The sequence below is a fragment of the Biomphalaria glabrata genome, chromosome 6, assembly GCF_947242115.1.
Source record: "Biomphalaria glabrata chromosome 6, xgBioGlab47.1, whole genome shotgun sequence".
Taxonomy (NCBI): Eukaryota; Metazoa; Mollusca; class Gastropoda; family Planorbidae; genus Biomphalaria; species Biomphalaria glabrata.
Window position 1 is genome coordinate 20,385,359 of NC_074716.1, and position 22,390 is coordinate 20,407,748.

At 35.5% G+C, this 22,390-nt stretch overlaps 1 protein-coding gene across 10 annotated transcripts in view; it reads left to right on the forward strand.

The window, feature by feature from the left end:
* The window catches only part of LOC106051067 (uncharacterized), a 124,618-nt gene that overhangs the window by 95,979 nt on the left and 6,249 nt on the right, over positions 1–22,390 (forward strand). For all 10 annotated transcript variants that reach the window (XM_056032755.1, XM_056032756.1, XM_056032757.1 and 7 more), the window contains 5 exons: positions 17,367–17,534; positions 17,736–17,890; positions 19,954–20,115; positions 20,269–20,378; positions 21,205–21,722. In XM_056032755.1, coding sequence (XP_055888730.1) covers positions 17,367–17,534; positions 17,736–17,890; positions 19,954–20,115; positions 20,269–20,378; positions 21,205–21,722 — 1,113 coding nt within the window. The remainder of the gene's footprint in view (positions 1–17,366; positions 17,535–17,735; positions 17,891–19,953; positions 20,116–20,268; positions 20,379–21,204; positions 21,723–22,390) is intronic.

Below are 22,390 nucleotides of genomic sequence, written 5' to 3' on the forward strand. Positions count from 1 at the left end.
GCTGTCGGTCGGTCGTCTCAATAGTCCTGGGTTCATACCCTGCCAGGGGCGGAGTTAAGGGAGGGTATTAGGGGCTACTGCCACGGGAACAACCAGAATAGAAATTTTTGTTTCAAAATCATAGAATTTCGATAGGTCATAATTTTTTTTTTAACATTTTTTTTCATTTCTATGGCTAATACGTTAACTTTTAATACTTAGCCACACTGTCGTGGTTAATACTTTAACTTTTAATACTTAGTCACACTGTCGTGGTTAATACTTTAACTTTTAATACTTAGCCACACTGTCGTGGTTAATACTTTAACTTTTAATACTTAGCCACACTGTCGTGGTTAATACTTTAACTTTTAATACTTAGCCACACTGTCGTGGTTAATACTTTAACTTTTAATACTTAGCCACACTGTCGTGGTTAATACTTTAACTTTTAATACTTAGCCATACTGTCGTGGTTAATACTTTAACTTTTAATACTTAGTCACACTGCCTTAGTTAATACTTTAAGTCTTAATACTTAGCGACACTGCCGTAGTTAATACTTTAACTCTTAATACTTAACGACACTGCCGTAGTTAATACTTTAACTCTTTATACTTAGCGACACTGCGTAGTTAATACTTTAACTCTTAATACTTAGCAACACTGCCGTGGTTAATACTTTAACTTTTAATACTTAGCAACACTGCCGTGGTTAATACTTAAACTCTTAATACTTAACAACACTGCCGTGGTTAATACTTTAACTCTTAATACTTAGCGACACTGCCGTAGTTAGGTAATACTTTAGCTTTAAAAAATGTTCCACACTGTCGTGGTTAATACTTTAACTTTTAATATTTATCCACACTGTGGTGGTTAATACTTTAACTCTTTATACTTAGCCACACTGTCGTGGTTAGGCCCATATATAATTGCTGTTCGGGATCGATTGTCTTACCCTCTACAAATTCAAAAATAGACAAATTTGTTGTACACAAATTTGCATATTAAATTATTTTTGTCAAAGAATGAAATGGTATAAAATGTACACCTACTTCCTTGTCTTCTGCTCAAAAATTGGCCTGCTTTTAGCTATAAGCATTTGTATTCATAAATGGGTTTTTATTCAAACTTTCCAAAAAGTGTAGGGGCCTCCACAAAAGTCCTAGGGCTTCCACTTACATAAATCCGGCCCTGAGTGAATATCTGAAACATCTAAAACATTTTACAAACATTTTACAATAGACCTATCTGCGAAACAGTAGAGACATTAACTTAGTACAGTGTTTCCCAAACTGTGTTAGTACAATGTTTCCCAAACTGTGTTAGTACAATGTTTCCCAAACTGTGTTAGTACAGTGTTTCCCAAACTGTGTTAGTACAATGTTTCCCAAACTGTGTTAGTACAGTGTTTCCCAAACTGTGTTAGTACAATGTTTCCCAAACTGTGTTAGTACAATGTTTCCCAAACTGTGTTAGTACAATGTTTCCCAAACTGTGTTAGTACAATGTTTCCCAAACTGTGTTAGTACAATGTTTCCCAAACTGTGTTAGTACAATGTTTCCCAAACTGTGTTAGTACAGTGTTTCCCAAACTGTGTTAGTACAATGTTCCCCAAACTGTGTTAGTACAGTGTTTCCCAAACTGTGTTAGTACAATGTTTCCCAAACTGTGTTAGTACAATGTTTCCCAAACTGTGTTAGTACAATGTTTCCCAAACTGTGTTAGTACAGTGTTTCCCAAACTGTGTTAGTACAATGTTCCCCAAACTGTGTTAGTACAGTGTTTCCCAAACTGTGTTAGTACAATGTTTCCCAAACTGTGTTAGTACAATGTTTCCCAAACTATGTCAGTACAGTGTTTCCCAAACTGTGTTAGTACAGTGTTTCCCAAACTGTGTTAGTACAGTGTTTCCCAAACTGTGTTAGTACAGTGTTTCCCAAACTGTGTTAGTACAATGTTTCCCAAACTGTGTTAGTACAGTGTTTCCCAAACTGTGTTAGTACAATGTTTCCCAAACTGTGTTAGTACAGTGTTTCCCAAACTGTGTTAGTACAGTGTTTCCCAAACTGTGTTAGTACAGTGTTTCCCAAACTGTGTTAGTACAATGTTTCCCAAACTGTGTTAGTACAATGTTTCCCAAACTGTGTTTCGCAACAAAGTTAAAGTCTACAAACACTACACCACAAACACCACACTAGATTTTAGAATTTATCAGACCAATATGACCAATATCGCGCGTTCGCGCCTGATATCAAAAACGTATGATCTTCGAGTGCACAATATCATCAAAGTTAATCAACCTAATTTGTTCATATGTTTTTGTATTTATTTTATTGTAGGCCTAGTTATATACTTGAAAATAAATAATAAAGCTAAATTTAGAATATGGTTAAAATATGGTAATGTCATTTCAATAGGTAGGAAATAATCCAGCCTAAAAAAAGAAGCCAAGTGTTGAGCTCAAATCTGCAATTGTCCCGGAATTGTTCTGTTACAGACAACGTTTGGGAAACTCGGACTTAGTAGCCTACATTAGACTCTGAAACATGGGAAACATTTAACAATAGATCTACCAGTGAAAAGGTGACTGGTTGGTTAAGTGGTTCACCTGGGGTCCTGGGTTCGAATCTTGGTGAAGACTTGGATTTCGAATTTCTAATGGGTACCTAACTTTGGGGAAAGTAAAGGCAGTTGGTCGTTGTGCTGGCAATATGGCCCCTGCTCGTTAACCGTTGGCCAAAGAAGCATATGACCTTAACATCATCTGCCCTATATGTCGCAAGTTCTGCAAGGGGAACTACCATGGAAACACTAAAGGCATTAACTTAGTGATTAGTATACATGTGTGTATGCTTAGTGAAATTCACTAAAACTGAAGCCTACCGACTGGGCGCTTCTAGCTATGATCACTTCTCTATAACTTTACTGGGATATAATTCTCTGACTTGTACTTTGTGTTTAAATCATTAATTACCGATAACCCTATGATGGCTATATTGTATATGTCTTACTTTGTGTTTGAATCATTCATTACCGATAACCCTAGGATGGATATAGTGTATATGTCTTACTTTGTGTTTGAATCATTCATTACCGATAACCCTAGGATGGATATAGTGTATATGTCTTACTTTGTGTTTGAATCATTCATTACCGATAACCCTAGGATGGCTATATTGTATATGTCTTTCTTTGTGTTTGAATCATTCATTACCGATAACCCTAGGATGGCTATAGTGTATATGTCTTACTTTGTGTTGAAATCATTCATTACCGATAACCCTAGGATGGCTATAGTGTATATGTCTTTCTTAGACAGTTGCTAATGATACTTGACTCATTTCCCTAACAATACGACCAAATAGTCGGAACACTAGTCCAACGACCACACTCTTTTCTTTGTAGTCAAGTTGAACATTAACAAAACTTCACACCAGACACTTTTTCTGAGGAAAACAACAGTGATGTCATACAACCCACCCCATTCATTCATCCCGTGCACCCTCAACCCAGTGGCTTACTTCCCTTTTACGGTATTTGGCTTAAATTTTCCCATTAAAAAAACACTAAATTTCAAAGCTGCCAATGTTGCAGTATACAATTTACAAAACAAACAAACTTGACAGCACTAAAACCTCTAATAACATTGGGAACTATTGTCAACTTTTTCTCCAGGCTTCGTATTTACGAAAGAAAAAAACAACTAGTTATACAGTCTCAGCAGTATTAAATTTTGTGTCAGAAAAAAAGAATCTGTTGTATATTGACTATAAGGCTATTATGTGTATTTTCGATCGAATGAATGGATACATGTTTTTGGAGTCTCTCGGATTATTTCATGTGTAGCTTAGGCAGTCTCTGTTTTTATATTTCATGTAAGTACGGCTCTTTGTTTCAGTGCTAATAGGCTAAATGTCATCTATCTTATCTTATATAATATAGACGTTACTTCAAAAAAGAAGATGATTACGTCCTACGCGTCATGCATTCAGTCATGCATACTAACCAATGACTTAAATTCTGACAAGTCACTGGTTTTCCTGGCTAGCTCAGGCAACCCATTCCGTGCTCTAATAGCACTAGGGAAGAAGGAGTATTTGTACAAATTTGTCCTAGCATATGGGATGAGGAATGTGCCTTTATCTTTGTGTCTGAGTATTTTATTAAATTTGTTTTTGTATTTGATGATTATGGTTCAGTGTTTTATGTATAATTACTACTTTACTTTTGAGACTTCTGTCCTGAAGGCTTTCTAAATTTAGTGATTTTACTAAAGGTGTTACTCTAGTCAAATGTGAATATTCGTTTGTTATGAACCTCACTGCTCCATTTTGTGTCTGTTCCAGTTTCATAATATTTTCTTTAGTTGAAGGGTCCCAAACAGAGGTTGCGTATTCTATTATTGGCCTAACCAAGGTTAAATAACATTTTACTTAACATTCTTATTTGATTTATATCTAGTAGTATATTAGCAGACTGATTTGACGTCATGCTGTAGTAACAGACTGATTTAATGTCATCTAGTAGTAGCAGACTGATTTAATGTCATCTAGTAGTAGCAGACTGATTTAATGTCATCTAGTAGTGGCAGACTGATTTAATGTCATCTAGTAGTAGCAGACTGATTTAATGTCATCTAGTAGTAGCAGACTGATTTAATGTCATCTAGTAGTAGCATACTGATTTAATGTCATCTAGTAGTAGCAGACTGATTTAATGTCATCTAGTAGTAGCAGACTGATTTAACGTCATCTAGTAGTAGCAGACTGATTTAACGTCATGTTGTAGTAGCAGACTGATTTAATGTCATCTAGTAGTGGCAGACTGATTTAATGTCATCTAGTAGTAGCAGACTGATTTAACGTCATGTTGTAGTAGCAGACTGATTTAATGTCATGTTGTAGTACCAGACTGATTTAATGTCATCTAGTAGTAGCAGACTGATTTAATGTCATCTAGAAGAAGCAGACTGATTTAATGTCATCTAGTAGTGGCAGACTGATTTAACGTCATCTAGTAGTAGCAGACTGATTTAAGGTCATCTAGTAGTAGAAGACTGATTTAACGTCATCTAGTAGTAGCAGACTGATTTAAAGTCATGTTGTAGTAGCAGAATGATTTAACGTCATCTAGTAGTAGCAGACTGATTTAATGGCATCTATTAGTAGCAGACTGATTTAATGTCATCTAGTAGTAGCAGACTGATTTAACGTCATCTAGTAGTAGCAGACTGATTTAATGTCATGTTGTAGTAGCAGACTGATTTAATGTCATGTTGTAGTAGCAGACTGATTTAATGTCATCTAGTAGTGACAGACTGATTTAATATCATCTAGTAGTAGCAGACTGATTTAATGTCATCTAGTAGTGGCAGACTGATTTAATGTCATGTTGTAGTAGCAGACTGATTTAATGTCATCTAGTAGTAGCAGACTGATTTAATGTCATGTTGTAGTAGCAGACTGATTTAACGTCATCTAGTAGTAGCAGACCGATTTAATGTCATGTTGTTGTAGCAGACTGGTTTAATGTCATCTAGTAGTGGCAGACTGATTTAACGTCATGTTGTAGTAGCAGACTGATTTAATGTCATGTTGTAGTAGCAGACTGATTTAGTGTCATCTAGTAGTAGCAGACTGATTTAATGTCATTTAGTAGTGGCAGACTGATTTAACGTCATCTAGTAGTAGCAGACTGATTTAATGTCATCTAGTAGTGGCAGACTGATTTAATGTCATCTAGTAGTGGCAGACTGATTTAATGTCATCTAGTAGTGGCAGACTGATTTAATGTCATGTTGTAGTGGCAGACTGATTTAATGTCATCTAGTAGTGGCAGACTGATTTAATGTCATGTTGTAGTAGCAGACTGATTTAATGTCATGTTGTAGTAGCAGACTTATTTAATGTCATCTAGTAGTGGCAGACTGATTTAATGTCATCTAGTAGTGGCAGACTGATTTAACGTCATGTTGTAGTAGCAGACTGATTTAATGTCATGTTGTAGTAGCAGACTGATTTAATGTCATGTTGTAGTAGCAGACTTATTTAATGTCATCTAGTAGTAGCAGACTGATTTAATTTCATGTTGTAGTAACAGACTTATTTAATGTCATCTAGTAGTGGCAGACTGATTTAACGTCATGTTGTAGTAGCAGACTGATTTAATGTCATGTTGGAATAGCAGACTGATTTAGTGTCATCTAGTAGTAGCAGACTGATTTAATGTCATTTAGTAGTGGCAGACTGATTTAATGTTATCTAGTAGTGGTAGACTGATTTAATGTCATCTAGTAGTGGCAGACTGATTTAACGTCATCTAGTAGTAACAGACTGATTTAATGTCATCTAGTAGTGGCAGACTGATTTAATGTCATCTAGTAGTAACAGACTGATTTAATGTCATCTAGTAGTGGCAGACTGATTTAATGTCATGTTGTAGTAGCAGACTGATTTAATGTCATCTAGTAGTAGCAGACTGATTTAATGTCATGTTGTAGTAGCAGACTGATTTAACGTCATCTAGTAGTAGCAGACCGATTTAATGTCATGTTGTTGTAGCAGACTGGTTTAATGTCATCTAGTAGTGGCAGACTGATTTAACGTCATGTTGTAGTAGCAGACTGATTTAATGTCATGTTGTAGTAGCAGACTGATTTAGTGTCATCTAGTAGTAGCAGACTGATTTAATGTCATGTTGGAATAGCAGACTGATTTAGTGTCATCTAGTAGTAGCAGACTGATTTAATGTCATCTAGTAGTGGCAGACTGATTTAATGTCATCTAGTAGTGGCAGACTGATTTAATGTCATCTAGTAGTGGCAGACTGATTTAATGTCATGTTGTAGTGGCAGACTGATTTAATGTCATCTAGTAGTGGCAGACTGATTTAATGTCATGTTGTAGTAGCAGACTGATTTAATGTCATGTTGTAGTAGCAGACTTATTTAATGTCATCTAGTAGTGGCAGACTGATTTAATGTCATCTAGTAGTGGCAGACTGATTTAACGTCATGTTGTAGTAGCAGACTGATTTAATGTCATGTTGTAGTAGCAGACTGATTTAATGTCATGTTGTAGTAGCAGACTTATTTAATGTCATCTAGTAGTAGCAGACTGATTTAATGTCATGTTGTAGTAGCAGACTTATTTAATGTCATCTAGTAGTGGCAGACTGATTTAACGTCATGTTGTAGTAGCAGACTGATTTAATGTCATGTTGGAATAGCAGACTGATTTAGTGTCATCTAGTAGTAGCAGACTGATTTAATGTCATTTAGTAGTGGCAGACTGATTTAATGTCATCTAGTAGTGGCAGACTGATTTAACGTCATCTAGTAGTAACAGACTGATTTAATGTCATCTAGTAGTGGCAGACTGATTTAATGTCATCTAGTAGTAACAGACTGATTTAATGTCATCTAGTAGTGGCAGACTGATTTAACGTCATCTAGTAGTAACAGACTGATTTAATGTCATCTAGTAATAGCAGACTGATTTAATGGCATCTAGTAGTGGCAGACTGATTTAACGTCATCTAGTAGTAACAGACTGATTTAATGTAAACTAGTAGTGGCAGACTGATTTAATGTCATCTAGTAATGGCAGACTGATTTAATGTCATCTAGTAGTGGCAGACTGATTTAATGTCATGTTGTAGTAGCAGACTGATTTAATGTCATGTTGTAGTAGCAGACTGATTAAATGTCATGTTGTAGTAGCAGACTGATTTAATGTAATCTAGTAGTAGCAGACTGATTTAATGTCATGTTGTAGTAGCAGACTGATTTAATGTCATCTAGTAGTAGCAGACTGATTTAACGTCATGTTGTAGTAGCAGACTGATTTAATGTCATGTTGTAGTAGCAGACTGATTTAATGTCATGTTGTAGTGGCAGACTGATTTAATGTCATGTTGTAGTAGCAGACTGATTTAATGTTATCTAGTAGTGGCAGACTGATTTAACGTCATCTTGTAGTAGCAGACTGATTTAATGTCATGTTGTAGTAGCAGACTGATTTAGTGTCATCTAGTAGTAGCAGACTGATTTAATGCCATTTAGTAGTGGCAGAGTGATTTAATGTCATCTAGTAGTAGCAGACTGATTTAATGTCATCTAGTAGTGGCAGACCGATTTAACGTCATGTTGTAGTGGCAGACTGATTTAACGTCATGTTGTAGTAGCAGACTGATTTAACGTCATCTAGTAGTAGCAGACTGATTTAATGTCATCTAGTAGTGGCAGACTGATTTAATGTCATCTAGTAGTAACAGACTGATTTAATGTCATCTAGTAGTGGCAGACTGATTTAACGTCATCTAGTAGTAACAGACTGATTTAATGTCATCTAGTAGTAGCAGACTGATTTAATGGCATCTAGTAGTGGCAGACTGATTTAACGTCATCTAGTAGTAACAGACTGATTTAATGTAAACTAGTAGTGGCAGACTGATTTAATGTCATCTAGTAATGGCAGACTGATTTAATGTCATCTAGTAGTGGCAGACTGATTTAATGTCATGTTGTAGTAGCAGACTGATTTAATGTCATGTTGTAGTAGCAGACTGATTTAATGTCATGTTGTAGTAGCAGACTGATTTAATGTCATCTAGTAGTAGCAGACTTATTTAATGTCATGTTGTAGTAGCAGACTGATTTAATGTCATCTAGTAGTAGCAGACTGATTTAACGTCATGTTGTAGTAGCAGACTGATTTAATGTCATGTTGTAGTAGCAGACTGATTTAATGTCATGTTGTAGTGGCAGACTGATTTAATGTCATGTTGTAGTAGCAGACTGATTTAATGTTATCTAGTAGTGGCAGACTGATTTAACGTCACCTTGTAGTAGCAGACTGATTTAATGTCATGTTGTAGTAGCAGACTGATTTAGTGTCATCTAGTAGTAGCAGACTGATTTAATGCCATTTAGTAGTGGCAGACTGATTTAATGTCATCTAGTAGTAGCAGACTGATTTAATGTCATCTAGTAGTGGCAGACCGATTTAACGTCATGTTGTAGTGGCAGACTGATATAACGTCATGTTGTAGTAGCAGACTGATTTAACGTCATCTAGTAGTAGCAGACTGATTTAATGTCATCTAGTAGTGGCAGACTGATTTAATGTCATCTAGTAGTAACAGACTGATTTAATGTCATCTTGTAGTGGCAGACTGATTTAACGTCATCTAGTAGTAACAGACTGATTTAATGTCATCTAGTAGTAGCAGACTGATTTAATGGCATCTAGTAGTGGCAGACTGATTTAACGTCATCTAGTAGTAACAGACTGATTTAATGTAAACTAGTAGTGGCAGACTGATTTAATGTCATCTAGTAATGGCAGACTGATTTAATGTCATCTAGTAGTGGCAGACTGATTTAATGTCATGTTGTAGTAGCAGACTGATTTAATGTTATGTTGTAGTAGCAGACTGATTTAATGTCATGTTGTAGTAGCAGACTGATTTAATGTCATCTAGTAGTAGCAGACTGATTTAATGTCATCTAGTAGTAGCAGACTGATTTAATGTCATCTAGTAGTAGCAGACTGATTTAACGTCATGTTGTAGTAGCAGACTGATTTAATGTCATGTTGTAGTAGCATTCTGATTTAATGTCATGTTGTAGTGGCAGACTGATTTAATGTCATGTTGTAGTAGCAGACTGATTTAATGTTATCTAGTAGTGGCAGACTGATATAACGTCATCTTGTAGTAGCAGACTGATTTAATGTCATGTTGTAGTAGCAGACTGATTTAGTGTCATCTAGTAGTAGCAGACTGATTTAATGCCATTTAGTAGTGGCAGACTGATTTAATGTCATCTAGTAGTAGCAGACTGATTTAATGTCATCTAGTAGTGGCAGACCGATTTAACGTCATGTTGTAGTGGCAGACTGATATAACGTCATGTTGTAGTAGCAGACTGATTTAACGTCATCTAGTAGTAGCAGACTGATTTAATGTCTTCTAGTAGTGGCAGACTGATTTAATGTCATGTTGTAGTAGCAGACTGATTTAATGTCATGTTGTAGTAGCAGACTGATTTAATGTCATCTAGTAGTAGCAGACTGATTTAATGTCATGTTGTAGTAGCAGACTGATTTAATGTCATGTTGTAGTAGCAGACTGATTTAATGTCATCTAGTAGTGGCAGACTGATTTAACGTCATGTTGTAGTAGCAGACTGATTTAACGTCATCTAGTAGTAGCAGACTGATTTAATGTCATCTTGTAGTGGCAGACTGATTTAATGTCATCTTGTAGTGGCAGACTGATTTAACGTCATCTAGTAGTAGCAGACTGATTTAACGTCATCTAGTAGTAGCAGACTGATTTAACGTCATGTTGTAGTAGCAGACTGATTTAATGTCATCTAGTAGTAGCAGACTGATTTAACGTCATCTAGTAGTAGCAGACTGATTTAATGTCATCTAGTAGTAGCAGACTGATTTAACGTCATGTTGTAGTAGCAGACTGATTTAACGTCATCTAGTAGTGGCAGACTGATTTAATGTCATCTGGTAGTGGCAGACTGATTTAATGTCATCTAGTAGTGGCAGACTGATTTAATGTCATCTAGTAGTAGCAGACTGATTTAATGTCATCTTGTAGTGGCAGACTGATTTAATGTCATCTTGTAGTGGCAGACTGATTTAACGTCATCTAGTAGTAGCAGACTGATTTAACGTCATCTAGTAGTAGCAGACTGATTTAACGTCATGTTGTAGTAGCAGACTGATTTAATGTCATCTAGTAGTAGCAGACTGATTTAACGTCATCTAGTAGTAGCAGACTGATTTAATGTCATCTAGTAGTAGCAGACTGATTTAACGTCATGTTGTAGTAGCAGACTGATTTAACGTCATCTAGTAGTGGCAGACTGATTTAATGTCATCTGGTAGTGGCAGACTGATTTAATGTCATCTAGTAGTGGCAGACTGATTTAATGTCATCTAGTAGTAGCAGACTGATTTAATGTCATCTAGTAGTAGCAGACTGATTTAATGTCATTTAGTAGTACCAGACTGATTTAACTGATTTAATGTCATGTTGTAGTAATGTCATCTATTAGTGGCAGACGTATTAAATGTCACCTCGAAGTGGCAGACTCATTTAATGTAATAGTGGCAGACTGATTTAATGTCATCTAGTAAAGTTTAACATTAAATATATATATATATATACATGGTTCATCCTTCGTGGTTCGATGGTGACCAATTTTGTCCCACAGGGGGCTGAGGACTTGGCATTGCATTGCTTTGTGTGCCTTCTCCTGTGACCTGAGACGTTATGGGTCCGAAATGTTCTGCAGCACGCTGGGCACTCTATTGCAGCTGGAACTTGTGTAAGTTGCCTTGATGTTTCTTCTCTGGCGCTTTTCTCAAACCAATGCTGTTTTCTTGTCCTCGGCCATTTCGCGCCAGTTTTCTGAGTGCGACGCCATGTTGCTCTGTTCTTTACTTCCGTCTTCCAGGTGGCCGAGTGCATGTTGAAGCTAGCTGGTCCACTGGAAGACAAAAAGGAAGACAAACCTTACAAAATGAAGACAAAACAAGACAAAGTTAACTTTAAAAAAAAAAGCTTACATTGTATTTCATGAAATATGTCAGTAAATCCTAGTCTGAAACGAATATATTAAGTAGACCCTTTCCTATTTCATACACGAAGTAACTTTTCGCAGTATTCAACCTTCTTAACTGATGCGAATACGTTGTATGCCCGAAAATAAAAAAAAATTTAAAAAATTCTGAGTCATCTGAACTACAAACAGTTTTGACTCTACAAAATAAAAGGTTCATGAACATTCTGTTGTGTTAAAAGTGAACCACAAGATTGGAAAGATGAAATTCGATTGATTGATTAAAAAATGGTATAGAATTCAAGAACAAAGTGAATGCGGGACATTGACACATTTTAGACCAATGCCTTCGGGATTCAGGAAACAAACCCAAAAGTTTTTACGGAACGTCTGGTAACCCAATGATGACGTTTCTGAGTATCTCAGGGAGAAAGTCTGTCACTTTAGGAAATTTTTATCTGTAAGATGTCTGGGTCTTTATTAATAATCATTGGACTCCATTGCCCCCCCCCCTCTCCTGACTGGCACTATGAATCGAAAGAAAAATGTCTAGCCTGAGATTCAAACAATGACAACATTGGATAAGACAAGGAGACCCCCTTGCAAGCTCAACTGATGACAAGAGTTAGCACGGACTATATTTCAATGAAAATGTACATTGGAATAGGCTGGCGGAAGTGGACAATATGTTAATTTGTGTTAACATTTATATTGAAAGCCATTAAATCTTTCTGCCATCCTAATTCGTCACCTCGGCTAGGTAGCAGCTCGGGACGTGTGCAGTCCATGAGCCAGAAGAGCAGTTGCAAAACGCGCCTATTCCAAAGGGCGACAATGTGGGAAAATTATGACTTCATTCTACGTAATTTTAGCAAATAATTAGAGCTTAAAAATTGTTTTTATACAATAATTATTTGACTCGGCTATGAGAAAGAGTAACTAGAGAGAAAGAAGAGAAAACAAAAGAAATTATTCTATTAGTTGACATATAGAGGACAAAATATAGGCCTAAACAAGTTTATAAACTGCTATATTTAATAATAGTATAAATTGTTTAAAAAAAAAGAGAAACATCATCAGGCCTCTCTGCTCGACCCCTATCACCATTTTGTTTTAATTCATTGCTAAAAGAGGGGGGGGGGGAGATCGGCCTTACCTCTGTCCCCTCTGACTCTGAGACTTAGTGGCCAGGCGTTGTTTACCTCCCTTGTTGTAGACACTCGTTATGCTTGGGACTACTTCACACTGAGACACACACCAGCAGAAGTTAATGAAATGGTTGACTTGTAAGGTATTTTGTTTTTTTGGGAAAGTCAGTTGACTTCAAGGAGTTACTTCTTGAAACTTTAGACGCTTGCTGCTACAGAAACCATTCCTAGACCATTAAAGAAGAACAACTCCAATTAAGTTTCTGGTTCAGTGGTTTCAGTAGTGGATTTGAAACGTACCTTCTATTGTCAAGCAACTTTTACTTACACGACTTGTCTTCTCCTGTCTACTGACTTCACATAAAAGTTATTGTTTTACGCCATTGACCGACCGCAATACTGAATGTACTGCACATTTATATACATTTATATATGTGTATATATATACATGTCAGCTCTGTGGTACCGCAATGTAAAGAATTTTATATTAATGACTTATTTTGTCTTTGATCTTGTTATAAACCTAATAAAGATAGCACTGCCCTATATATTTAACAAGCTGTGGAGTAAGAATATGAACCAACTTCTTTACCATGCACACACACACTTATTTGTGGCAAGTTTTTTTTTTTTGTTGTTGTTTTCTGTTCTATTAAATTTTCATTTGATAAAAGTCGATAGTCATTGGTAGCAATGAACAGATTTACGCCGTATGTGTTGTTGGGGGGGGGGGGGTGAGTTCAAGAGATGTAAGGAAACGTGTTGGACAGAAACAAAGATCTAAAGCCTTTACCAGAAATGGGCTTTATTTTTATTCGGGGTACTTGCCCAGGTAGGGTTTTCCTTTTCCGTAACGACTATGTAGATCTACTTGAGTGTCAATGGATTTTTCTAAACATTAATTTCACGAACTGTACTATATTTTAGCGTTCCAGTCCAACTCGGTATTGATGCTGTTACAATTCTGTTCTTTAGTGACTACAGTAATCGTACCACTGAATTATACGGTCATCATATAGGCCTATGTTTAACTAAAATTGTTTTTTAATGACCGGTGGCTGAGTGGTAAAGCTCTTGGCTTCCGAATTGAGGTGTTCCTGGATTCGAATCCAGGTGAAGACTGGGACTTTTTATTTCAGGATCTTTAGGGAGCCTACATGATATTAGTTGGGGAAAAGTAAAGCAGATTGGTCGTTGTACTGGCCACATGACACCCTCGCTAACCATAGGCCACAGATTACATTTACGTCATCTGCCCATGATATCGCAAGGTCTGAAACTTTTACTGAACTCTACTTTGATATAACAGCCTAGTAGTGTTTAGGTTTGTCAGTCTGTGACACTAGTACAATCCGCCTTGGAATCCGCCATCTGTGAGAAGTGCACATGTCTACAAGTATATGGTCTATGACTAATCCTACATCAATTTTCCAGCCATGTAATAGATCTCTAGGTAGAGCCTGTACTGTTGACACTATTGCCTAGCTGCTCTAGTCGACAGTCACAAGTGTCAATGGTTTGTTGTCTGACTACTGCCTCTTGAGAGCACGATGACCCAGCTGTCGTACACGATGTGTGTCTAGTCATTGTTTTCATTAGAAACTCTCCTCCCCTTCTTGGCCCAAATAGATCGACCACATCTTGCCATCTGGACAAATAGCTTCACTTTTTTTTGTGATGTATCTATTCGTGAACATTGGCTTTGGGCAGTTTTATTTGGCTTTGGGCAGTTTTTACGTTGTTTCGACACGATCTTAATCTTCATTTGACCGAGTTTCAAATATTTATGGAAGAGGGAGATTAAGAGAATAACTACTTATAGATTTTAAGAAAGATCTACCATATTGTCTTGTTTGTTTTGCCTGAGTCTGAAGAAATCAACGCTCCAAAATCTTAACAAGCTTTTTGTGACGTTGTCTTCCATATTATTAAACTGAAGGTTGTCTGAAACTGCGAATGTGATTGCTTAATGAAGAAATAAAAAATCTCAATTGACTTTGAAACGGAATAAAATTCTCCCTCCCTCTCTCTCTCTCTCTCTCTCTCTCTCTCTCTCTCTCTCTCTCTCTCTCTCTCTATATATATATATATATATATATATATATATATATATATATATATATATATATATATATATATATATATAACATAATCACTGCCTATATATTATATAGGCCTATATATATAGGCCTATATATTTATTTATGAATTTGCTATGCTTAGTCTTTTTGGAGCTCTATTGGTTCTCACATTGAACGTAATGTTGTCGATCCTAGGCGTGATAATGGCAGGATCTTCTTTCAAATCTAGGCTTATAGTCCAGTGCGAGCACAGTGTGTGGACACCACTGATAGTTTGATTAGCTAGAGTCGGTAACGTAATCATGTCCAATATTGACCCCCTTACGTGTGTTCATTTTTTTCCCTTTTGATTTGAACTACTGTGGAGGAGGGGTGCGGGCAGGTGTGCGCCTTAAGGGGGTGAACTAACCACGTGAAATCATTGTGCTGGTCACCATGGGCGGACACTGGACAATAGTCAACCCTGACCGCGTCACGCCTCGGTGATTCTCAACACATCGGTAGTAAGTGCCGACCTGCACGTCCCGTGGTGTATTTGGAAGATGTGACTAGCTACTGAAACTTGAGCCTTTCTTGTCGAGTGGATTGCACGATGACTCTGAGATTTGTTTCCATACTCGTCTGCTTTATGTTCTATTTATCGAATGTGTGATTTCAATGGATTAACATCCATGGATTAAAGTTTCGTTGTTATTGAGTTACTTAAAGGAATACTAAAATGACGTCTAGATCATTGTTGATTGGACTTCAACTTGTCACTGTCACAACAACACATGTGTTAGAAAATCTTCTGCAGGTTTCAAAATAGTTTGATATTTGGCTTTAAGAGTATTCAGTGAAATGTCTACTGTGTGGATTTCGCTGGCGTGTCTTAATAAACTTGATAGTGTGAGACTAGACTAGTGATAGTAATCATTTCGTTGTTCCAGTAGGCCTACTATATAATAGTCTATAGTACACCGCAACAGTTGCCAAAATTGAAAAGATGGCAAAAAAATCTCTAAAACATGCTCTCAGTCTGCCTTCTCTCAACTTTTTGAACAATTTCCAAGAAAACAAAAGTCATCAAAACAAAAGTAAGTATAAATCTCTAGCATTTAGAATCTAGCATCACTAGCCCTATAGGCCAACATGCCTACTATCATAGCGATCATCAGGATTTGTCTGTGTTTATGTACAAACAACTCTCTAGTTAGCAGAATGGTTCAAATGACTTTGTGTGTGTTTAAGTTGGAATGTGCATAATAGACATTTAATAAGAGAGTACGGTAGACTTATCCCAGTCAAAATGTCTAGTACCGGTACGGTACATTTAAAAATAACGAAGCCGAATCAAGTTTTGCCTTTTTTTTTTTTAAAGTGTTATTCGCCTTCTTCTTTTGAGAGTCATACGAATTTTTAATTACTAAAAAAATCCAGTTGAAGTTTCAAGACATTGGTCCATTGAAGATATTATGTAGATTCTAGTGTAAAGTAGGCCTAAAAGTGAGTCCTATATAGCTTTACATAAAACTCTATACATTGGATCAATGTATAAACATTTAAAGCATCTAACTTTCACGCCCCCCTCATATGTAGAGATTTAGATCTAGTTTAGATGTCATGTCCAATGGCCTTTAATGGCTTTAAATCTCGTCATCATCCCTTATCATGTTTTTTTTTTTTAAATCAGTTTAACACAGCACACTTTAATATTTCATAATAATAAAAAGTTTTAAATGATTGATAAGCTATAAGCTGATTACCAAATATACAACAAGATCTACTATCTGCACTATGATAGCAGGACATTATTAGTGTGATGATGATAATAATTATAGATATAGAATAAAGATGGCAATTTATTGCATGAAACTTTGCTATGTTCATTTTGCTGAAGTTTTCAAGTTTGCACATAGCTGGTAATAGAAAGTCTTCATGTATTTGTTATTCTATTTTCACATTAGTTTATCAGTGATCATATAATGTTATGAAATGTGATCTACTCCATGTTTTGATGTGGTATTCCTTTGAGAATAAGCCCTGTGTGTGTGTATGTGTGTGTGTGTTACAAAATATTGGCTAGAAACATTGCTTGACCGAAAAAAATAAAATATAAGAAGATCATTAATGATACATTTGTTTTCTTTATTTCCTTTTAAACAATCCTATTTAAAATTATTAACATTTCTGTTCTTTGTTAGGTCACGAAACACCATTTTCTGTTCTTTGTTAGGTCACGAAACACCATTTTCTGTTCTTTGTTAGGTCATGAAACACCATTTTCTGTTCTTTGTTAGGTCATGAAACACCATTTTCTGTCCTTTGTTAGGTCATGAAACACCATTTTCTGTTCTTTGTTAGGTCATGAAACACCATTTTCTGTTCTTTGTTAGGTCATGAAACACCATTTTCTGTCCTTTGTTAGGTCATGAAACACCATTTTCTGTTCTTTGTTAGGTCATGAAACACCATTTTCTGTTCTTTGTTAGGTCATGAAACACCATTTTCTGTTCTTTGTTAGGTCATGAAACACCATTTTCTGTTCTTTGTTAGGTCATGAAACACCATTTTCTATTCTTTGTTAGGTCATGAAACACCATTTTCTATCAAATTCAATCTACTTCATGAAACGTCCAAGACAAAATCTAGAGATGACAGACTGAGAACATCCACTAGTGCAGCCTTCATAGCAGAAGAAAATCCAAAATGTGAATTTTTCATCAAGCAAAAGAAGAGTCAGAAAAAATTTTTAGGCAAGTCCTACATAGTTTATCATTGTTGGTCTGTAAATACATTATGAATGGCATTTAGCCCATTTTTGTTAGGCTCTCTTGCTGTATTATTTTGTCTATAAATTGTGTTGAAAGCAATTCCTACTTCTACTTATCAATTCTTTACAAATAACTTTTCACAAATATTGATCTTACTTGTTCTGAACATTTTGTTCTCTACAGAGAATACCTTTCAAAAATCCATGAAGAAAACTCGAAGATCTACAAACTTTATCAACAATTTTTTGAAAAGACTCCGTCCAGCTCAACCATCAGTCTTTGGACAGGCATTGGATAATATATGTGATGAGAATCACAACCCTCCTGATGCTATTATTGTAAGTACACTATAAGCTTTACTGTTTACCCTACATTATTAGTCTTTTTAAAGTATTCTAAGATATGCTGTATACAGTGCATTATTTGTTGTAAGTATTCTAGGGTTTGCATAATTGTTGTTGCCTTGTTGCTCTTCCCCTCTGAGTTAATTGTAATTTGTTTGTTGTTTTTAATTAAGTTTTTGACTTCAAGATGTGGCCCTGCATACAATTTAGCTGCTATTAAGTCGGGAAGAAAATGATACACATTTAATTCAATTACAGCTTTTAATCAAAATTATTGCTACTCATGGTTTTACAAAAAATTTTTTTTTTCGGCTTTAGTATGGTCATCATTTAAATCAGTGAGAGAAAGCTTAAACTCAAATAAATTAATTTAAAAAAAATACTAGCTAATACCCATGCTACACTAGGGTTGAAGTTGTTCTATATAGAAATATATTTATTTTGCACAGAACACTCTTAAACCCATCAATAAAATGGCCTGCATTACAATGCTCCTCCACCCCCAACACATTTTTTCTAGCCCTCAAATTCTATGTCCTTTTTTTTTCTCTTTCATCTATAAACAAAGCCCCTGTAACCCGCTATTATAGAGTATGCACAAACACTTCTTAGGCCCATTAGTTGTAGACTTCCTTCTCCCTACTCTATAGGCCCCCCCCCCCCCCCAATATTTTCAAATGAAATGCCCCTCCCTCAACAAAACACTTATTGGCCATTGTATCTTCTAGTGAAACAGTGTTGAATTCTTAACTGACATAATTAAACTTAATACCCATTTGGTTTATGTGTATATTGCCTGGAATACTTTTAAATCCAACAATAAAATGGCCCACATTACATTTTGAACACAACTAACACAATTTTCTAGCCTTCAAATTCTCTGTCTCCTTTATTTTTCACTCTTTCATCCTTTTTTATCCTTAAAATAAAAGGCCAATAAAACACAATTTGAAACAAAGCGTATGCTCCTAGCATATAATAATGCACCTGCACTACACACAATTTTTACCTGTAAATAGTGGAAGTACTTAACTAATAAATATTTTTGTTTAAGCTTTGTTCATGCCACAAAACAGCTTGAAAGAAGAAGCATCACCAGTCACAACCTTGTTTACTCTTTACATATTAATTTTGTCAGTCTTAGATCTAGACCTAAAGAGATAACTTGTTTAGAAGAATCCATCTTCACAAACAGTATGATACACCATCTCCTCAAAACAAACATACACAGCCGCACTTCTAAAAGGCCCTTATATTCACTGTGACAATTTTAGGACTTCAAATTTTTTATTTATAATAGAGGCCTACTTGTAGATCTAGATGTAGACGTTTTAAAATTGTGCTACACATTATAGTTAACTATAGTAGGCCTATATACATTTTAAGTTGTAGTGGTTTTCTCCACACACACACACACACATGCTTTCATACAGATATGTAAAAACACATTTGATATTTACACTGATCTAAGGATAAAATCCTCAAATTCACTCTGATAATTATCCACACCTACAGGAGAATTAGATTTAAGATCTAGATCTTTGAAGAAATATACATAAATTTTAATTTACTCACTAAAAAAAGTTTTAATACATGCTGTCGATAGACAAGGGACAGTACTGCTAGTTCACGCAAATATGACCAGTATTATGGTCATGTGACCGAAAGCCTTCATGACAGCAAGACAATAAGGACGATGCAATACTGTGAGTCCTCGAGAATGTAGCTGCACGAGCTAGAAAGACTTGTAATGTTAAGTTAGGCAGTTCTGTTAAGTGCAAGAAAGCATTTGAAGTTAGTGTAGCCAATTGTCTTGAATTGGCTGTCGATGTAATTGTAATTAAAATGCCACATTGTTTATTGAAGCTCTTGTTGTCAAGTTCTTATGTTAGATGTGCTATGTTATGTTTAGCAGTGTTTACAGAAGGCCTAATAGAGAAGATCGTAACTATATATATATATATATATATATATATATATATTTGAGAGTGATACACATATGCTTTTTAACGATCTTTTACCGTAATTAATTATCTAATCCTTTTTATTTTTCTTAGAAACTGATGATTTGGATTTATCAATATGGACCTTCTAAAGTTGGAATTCTTCGCCGTGGAAACAATGCCTCTATAGGCAAAGAACTTCGTGAAAAAATTGACAATGGAATAGCATTTGAACTAGATGACAGTCTGACTCCCACAGCTGCATCAGTATTTAAGGTGATCTGATATACATTCTTCATCAGCTAGTTTTGGTTGTTATGCCCTCATTTTTTAGGGAACAATTTAATGTTTCCTGTTTTCTACTCTACGACTAAGTTTAACTCTGTTGCACTTGAAAAATTCTCACCCATAGTTATTTTGTGCTTACAGGAGTTTATTCGGCATATCCCAGAAGGACTTATGCTTAAAGAACTGCACACAGAATGGATAAAGATAAAGATTGATGACCCAGATAATGAAAAAATTCAACAAATAAAAAAGTAAATAAAAACAGTTATTTTTAAAATGTAATGTAAAATAGTTTGTTTTTGCAAAGCTTATATAAACTCACTCTGTTTGTACACGTTATTTGTCCGACACCCGATCTCAGATCAAGCTGAAATTTCGCACAATTATTTCTTTTACCTGATAACACAAGAATCAGTTTAAAATATTAATGAATTAATTAATTAACTATTGGTAATAAATTATTTTGTTTGGTATTTCAAACAAGGAAAAAAAATAGTACTTGACTAAAGTGCTGGTATAAACTGAATTAGTCCACTTTTCAAGGGAAAGAAATAGTATTTGACTTAAGTAGTGTTATAAGCTGAATTATCCCCTTTATAGATTATTACAAATTTAATTACATGACTGATCCAAACTAATTGATACACTTTTTTTTTTAAGTTTTTTTTTTTTTTTGTAGTTTGCTTGTTTTAGGCTTAGAAACATAAAATGGCCAGTTATATTAGCTCAGTTTTCCCCTACTGGAGTAACAACGTTCATTTGCTCACCTCTAAAGCTTCAACCATCAAGTCTCTCTACACTGTATTACTTATAAGAACAACAGCTCATCACTTTTTACTGGCACAGGCTGCAAAGAGACTAAGTTGGGCAGCAAAACACTGGCTATATAAAAAAAAAAAAAAAGTAATTTGTCCTTAACTATTGAACCACCTTGCTGAGTTAGTGGTGTGAGGTTAACCACAGGAGAAAATTATTTTTTACAATGTTTAGGCTAAAATAAAATTTTCAATTTAATTGTCTTTAATTTATACAGCAATACTTATGTTGTTTTTTTTGTGTGTGTTTTTTTTTAATAAGGGTGTTGGACCAATTGCCACCTGCTCATTTTAATCTACTGAAGATGACAATGTGTTTACTTCAACATTTAGCCAAGCATAGTTCATTTACTCAGATGGGACCAAGCAATCTAGCCACATGTATTGCACCATCATTTTTTTCTCATGGTGCCAGTGAGGCTCGGAAGAGCAAAAAAGAACATGAAAATCTGGAAAAAACTTTCCATGAAATCACACAATTTTTGACACCTCTCATCACCTTTATGATCAACAAACATTTGGAAATCTTTGGAGAGGATGTTTTGACCATGTTTGACAAATATGGCTGTAAGCAGTCTCCTGTAGTGCATATCACAGAAGACAAAAGTCCACTTCATTCTTCACAAATAGCAGAACAAGAAGAGGAAAGTTTTGATGATGAGGACATGAACAATGAAACTAAATTAAAAGTTCAGGAAAGGCCAGGTTTTCCAGATTCTAATTCTGGCACAGACTCTGACAGTCTTCACAGTGTCTTAAGTTTACCTACAGACACTCGCAGTAAGTTTTAGCCTAGATCCTAGTTTAGTTTATCTTATCTTTCAATTGAAAGTTTTTAAAAAATTAACAATTTTACTCATTCAACCCTAATAAATGTTGGTAACTTAATAAGAAGCTTACTATTTTACTTGTGTGGAAATGTTATACCAGTACTAAAGTCATTGGTTTCTAATTGCACTTTTCAAATTATAGCCTTATAGCATCGGAAAAAAACAAACAACTAATTACTACATCATTAGTGCATGGAATGTGTTGCCTGAATCAGCCAGGAAAACCAATGACTTAGCAAGATCAAGTCTCTAATTAACAGGACTAGAATAACAATAATATTATTATTATTATTATAGCTTTTATATAGCGCTACTTTCATGCTTATAGCATGCTCAGAGCGCTTTTGGTCCAATCTCATTTGTGGACCAGTGGGGGGGAGGAGGTATCAAGGAGTTGGTTTTCCGTGCTGCCTTTAGGGGCTCAGTAAACACAACTCTGCCCAAGTCGGGTGTCGAACCTCGGAGCCCCCTTCTAGGTAGCCAAGCCAAGTTCAAGCGCAATTGGCCTCTCGACCATGCTTGTGTAGGGATTAATTTTCATCTCTTTTGAAGGAACATCTGTCTGTAATTGATCTAATCATTCTACAGTTTGGTTAAAGGAGAAGGAACACAATTTTA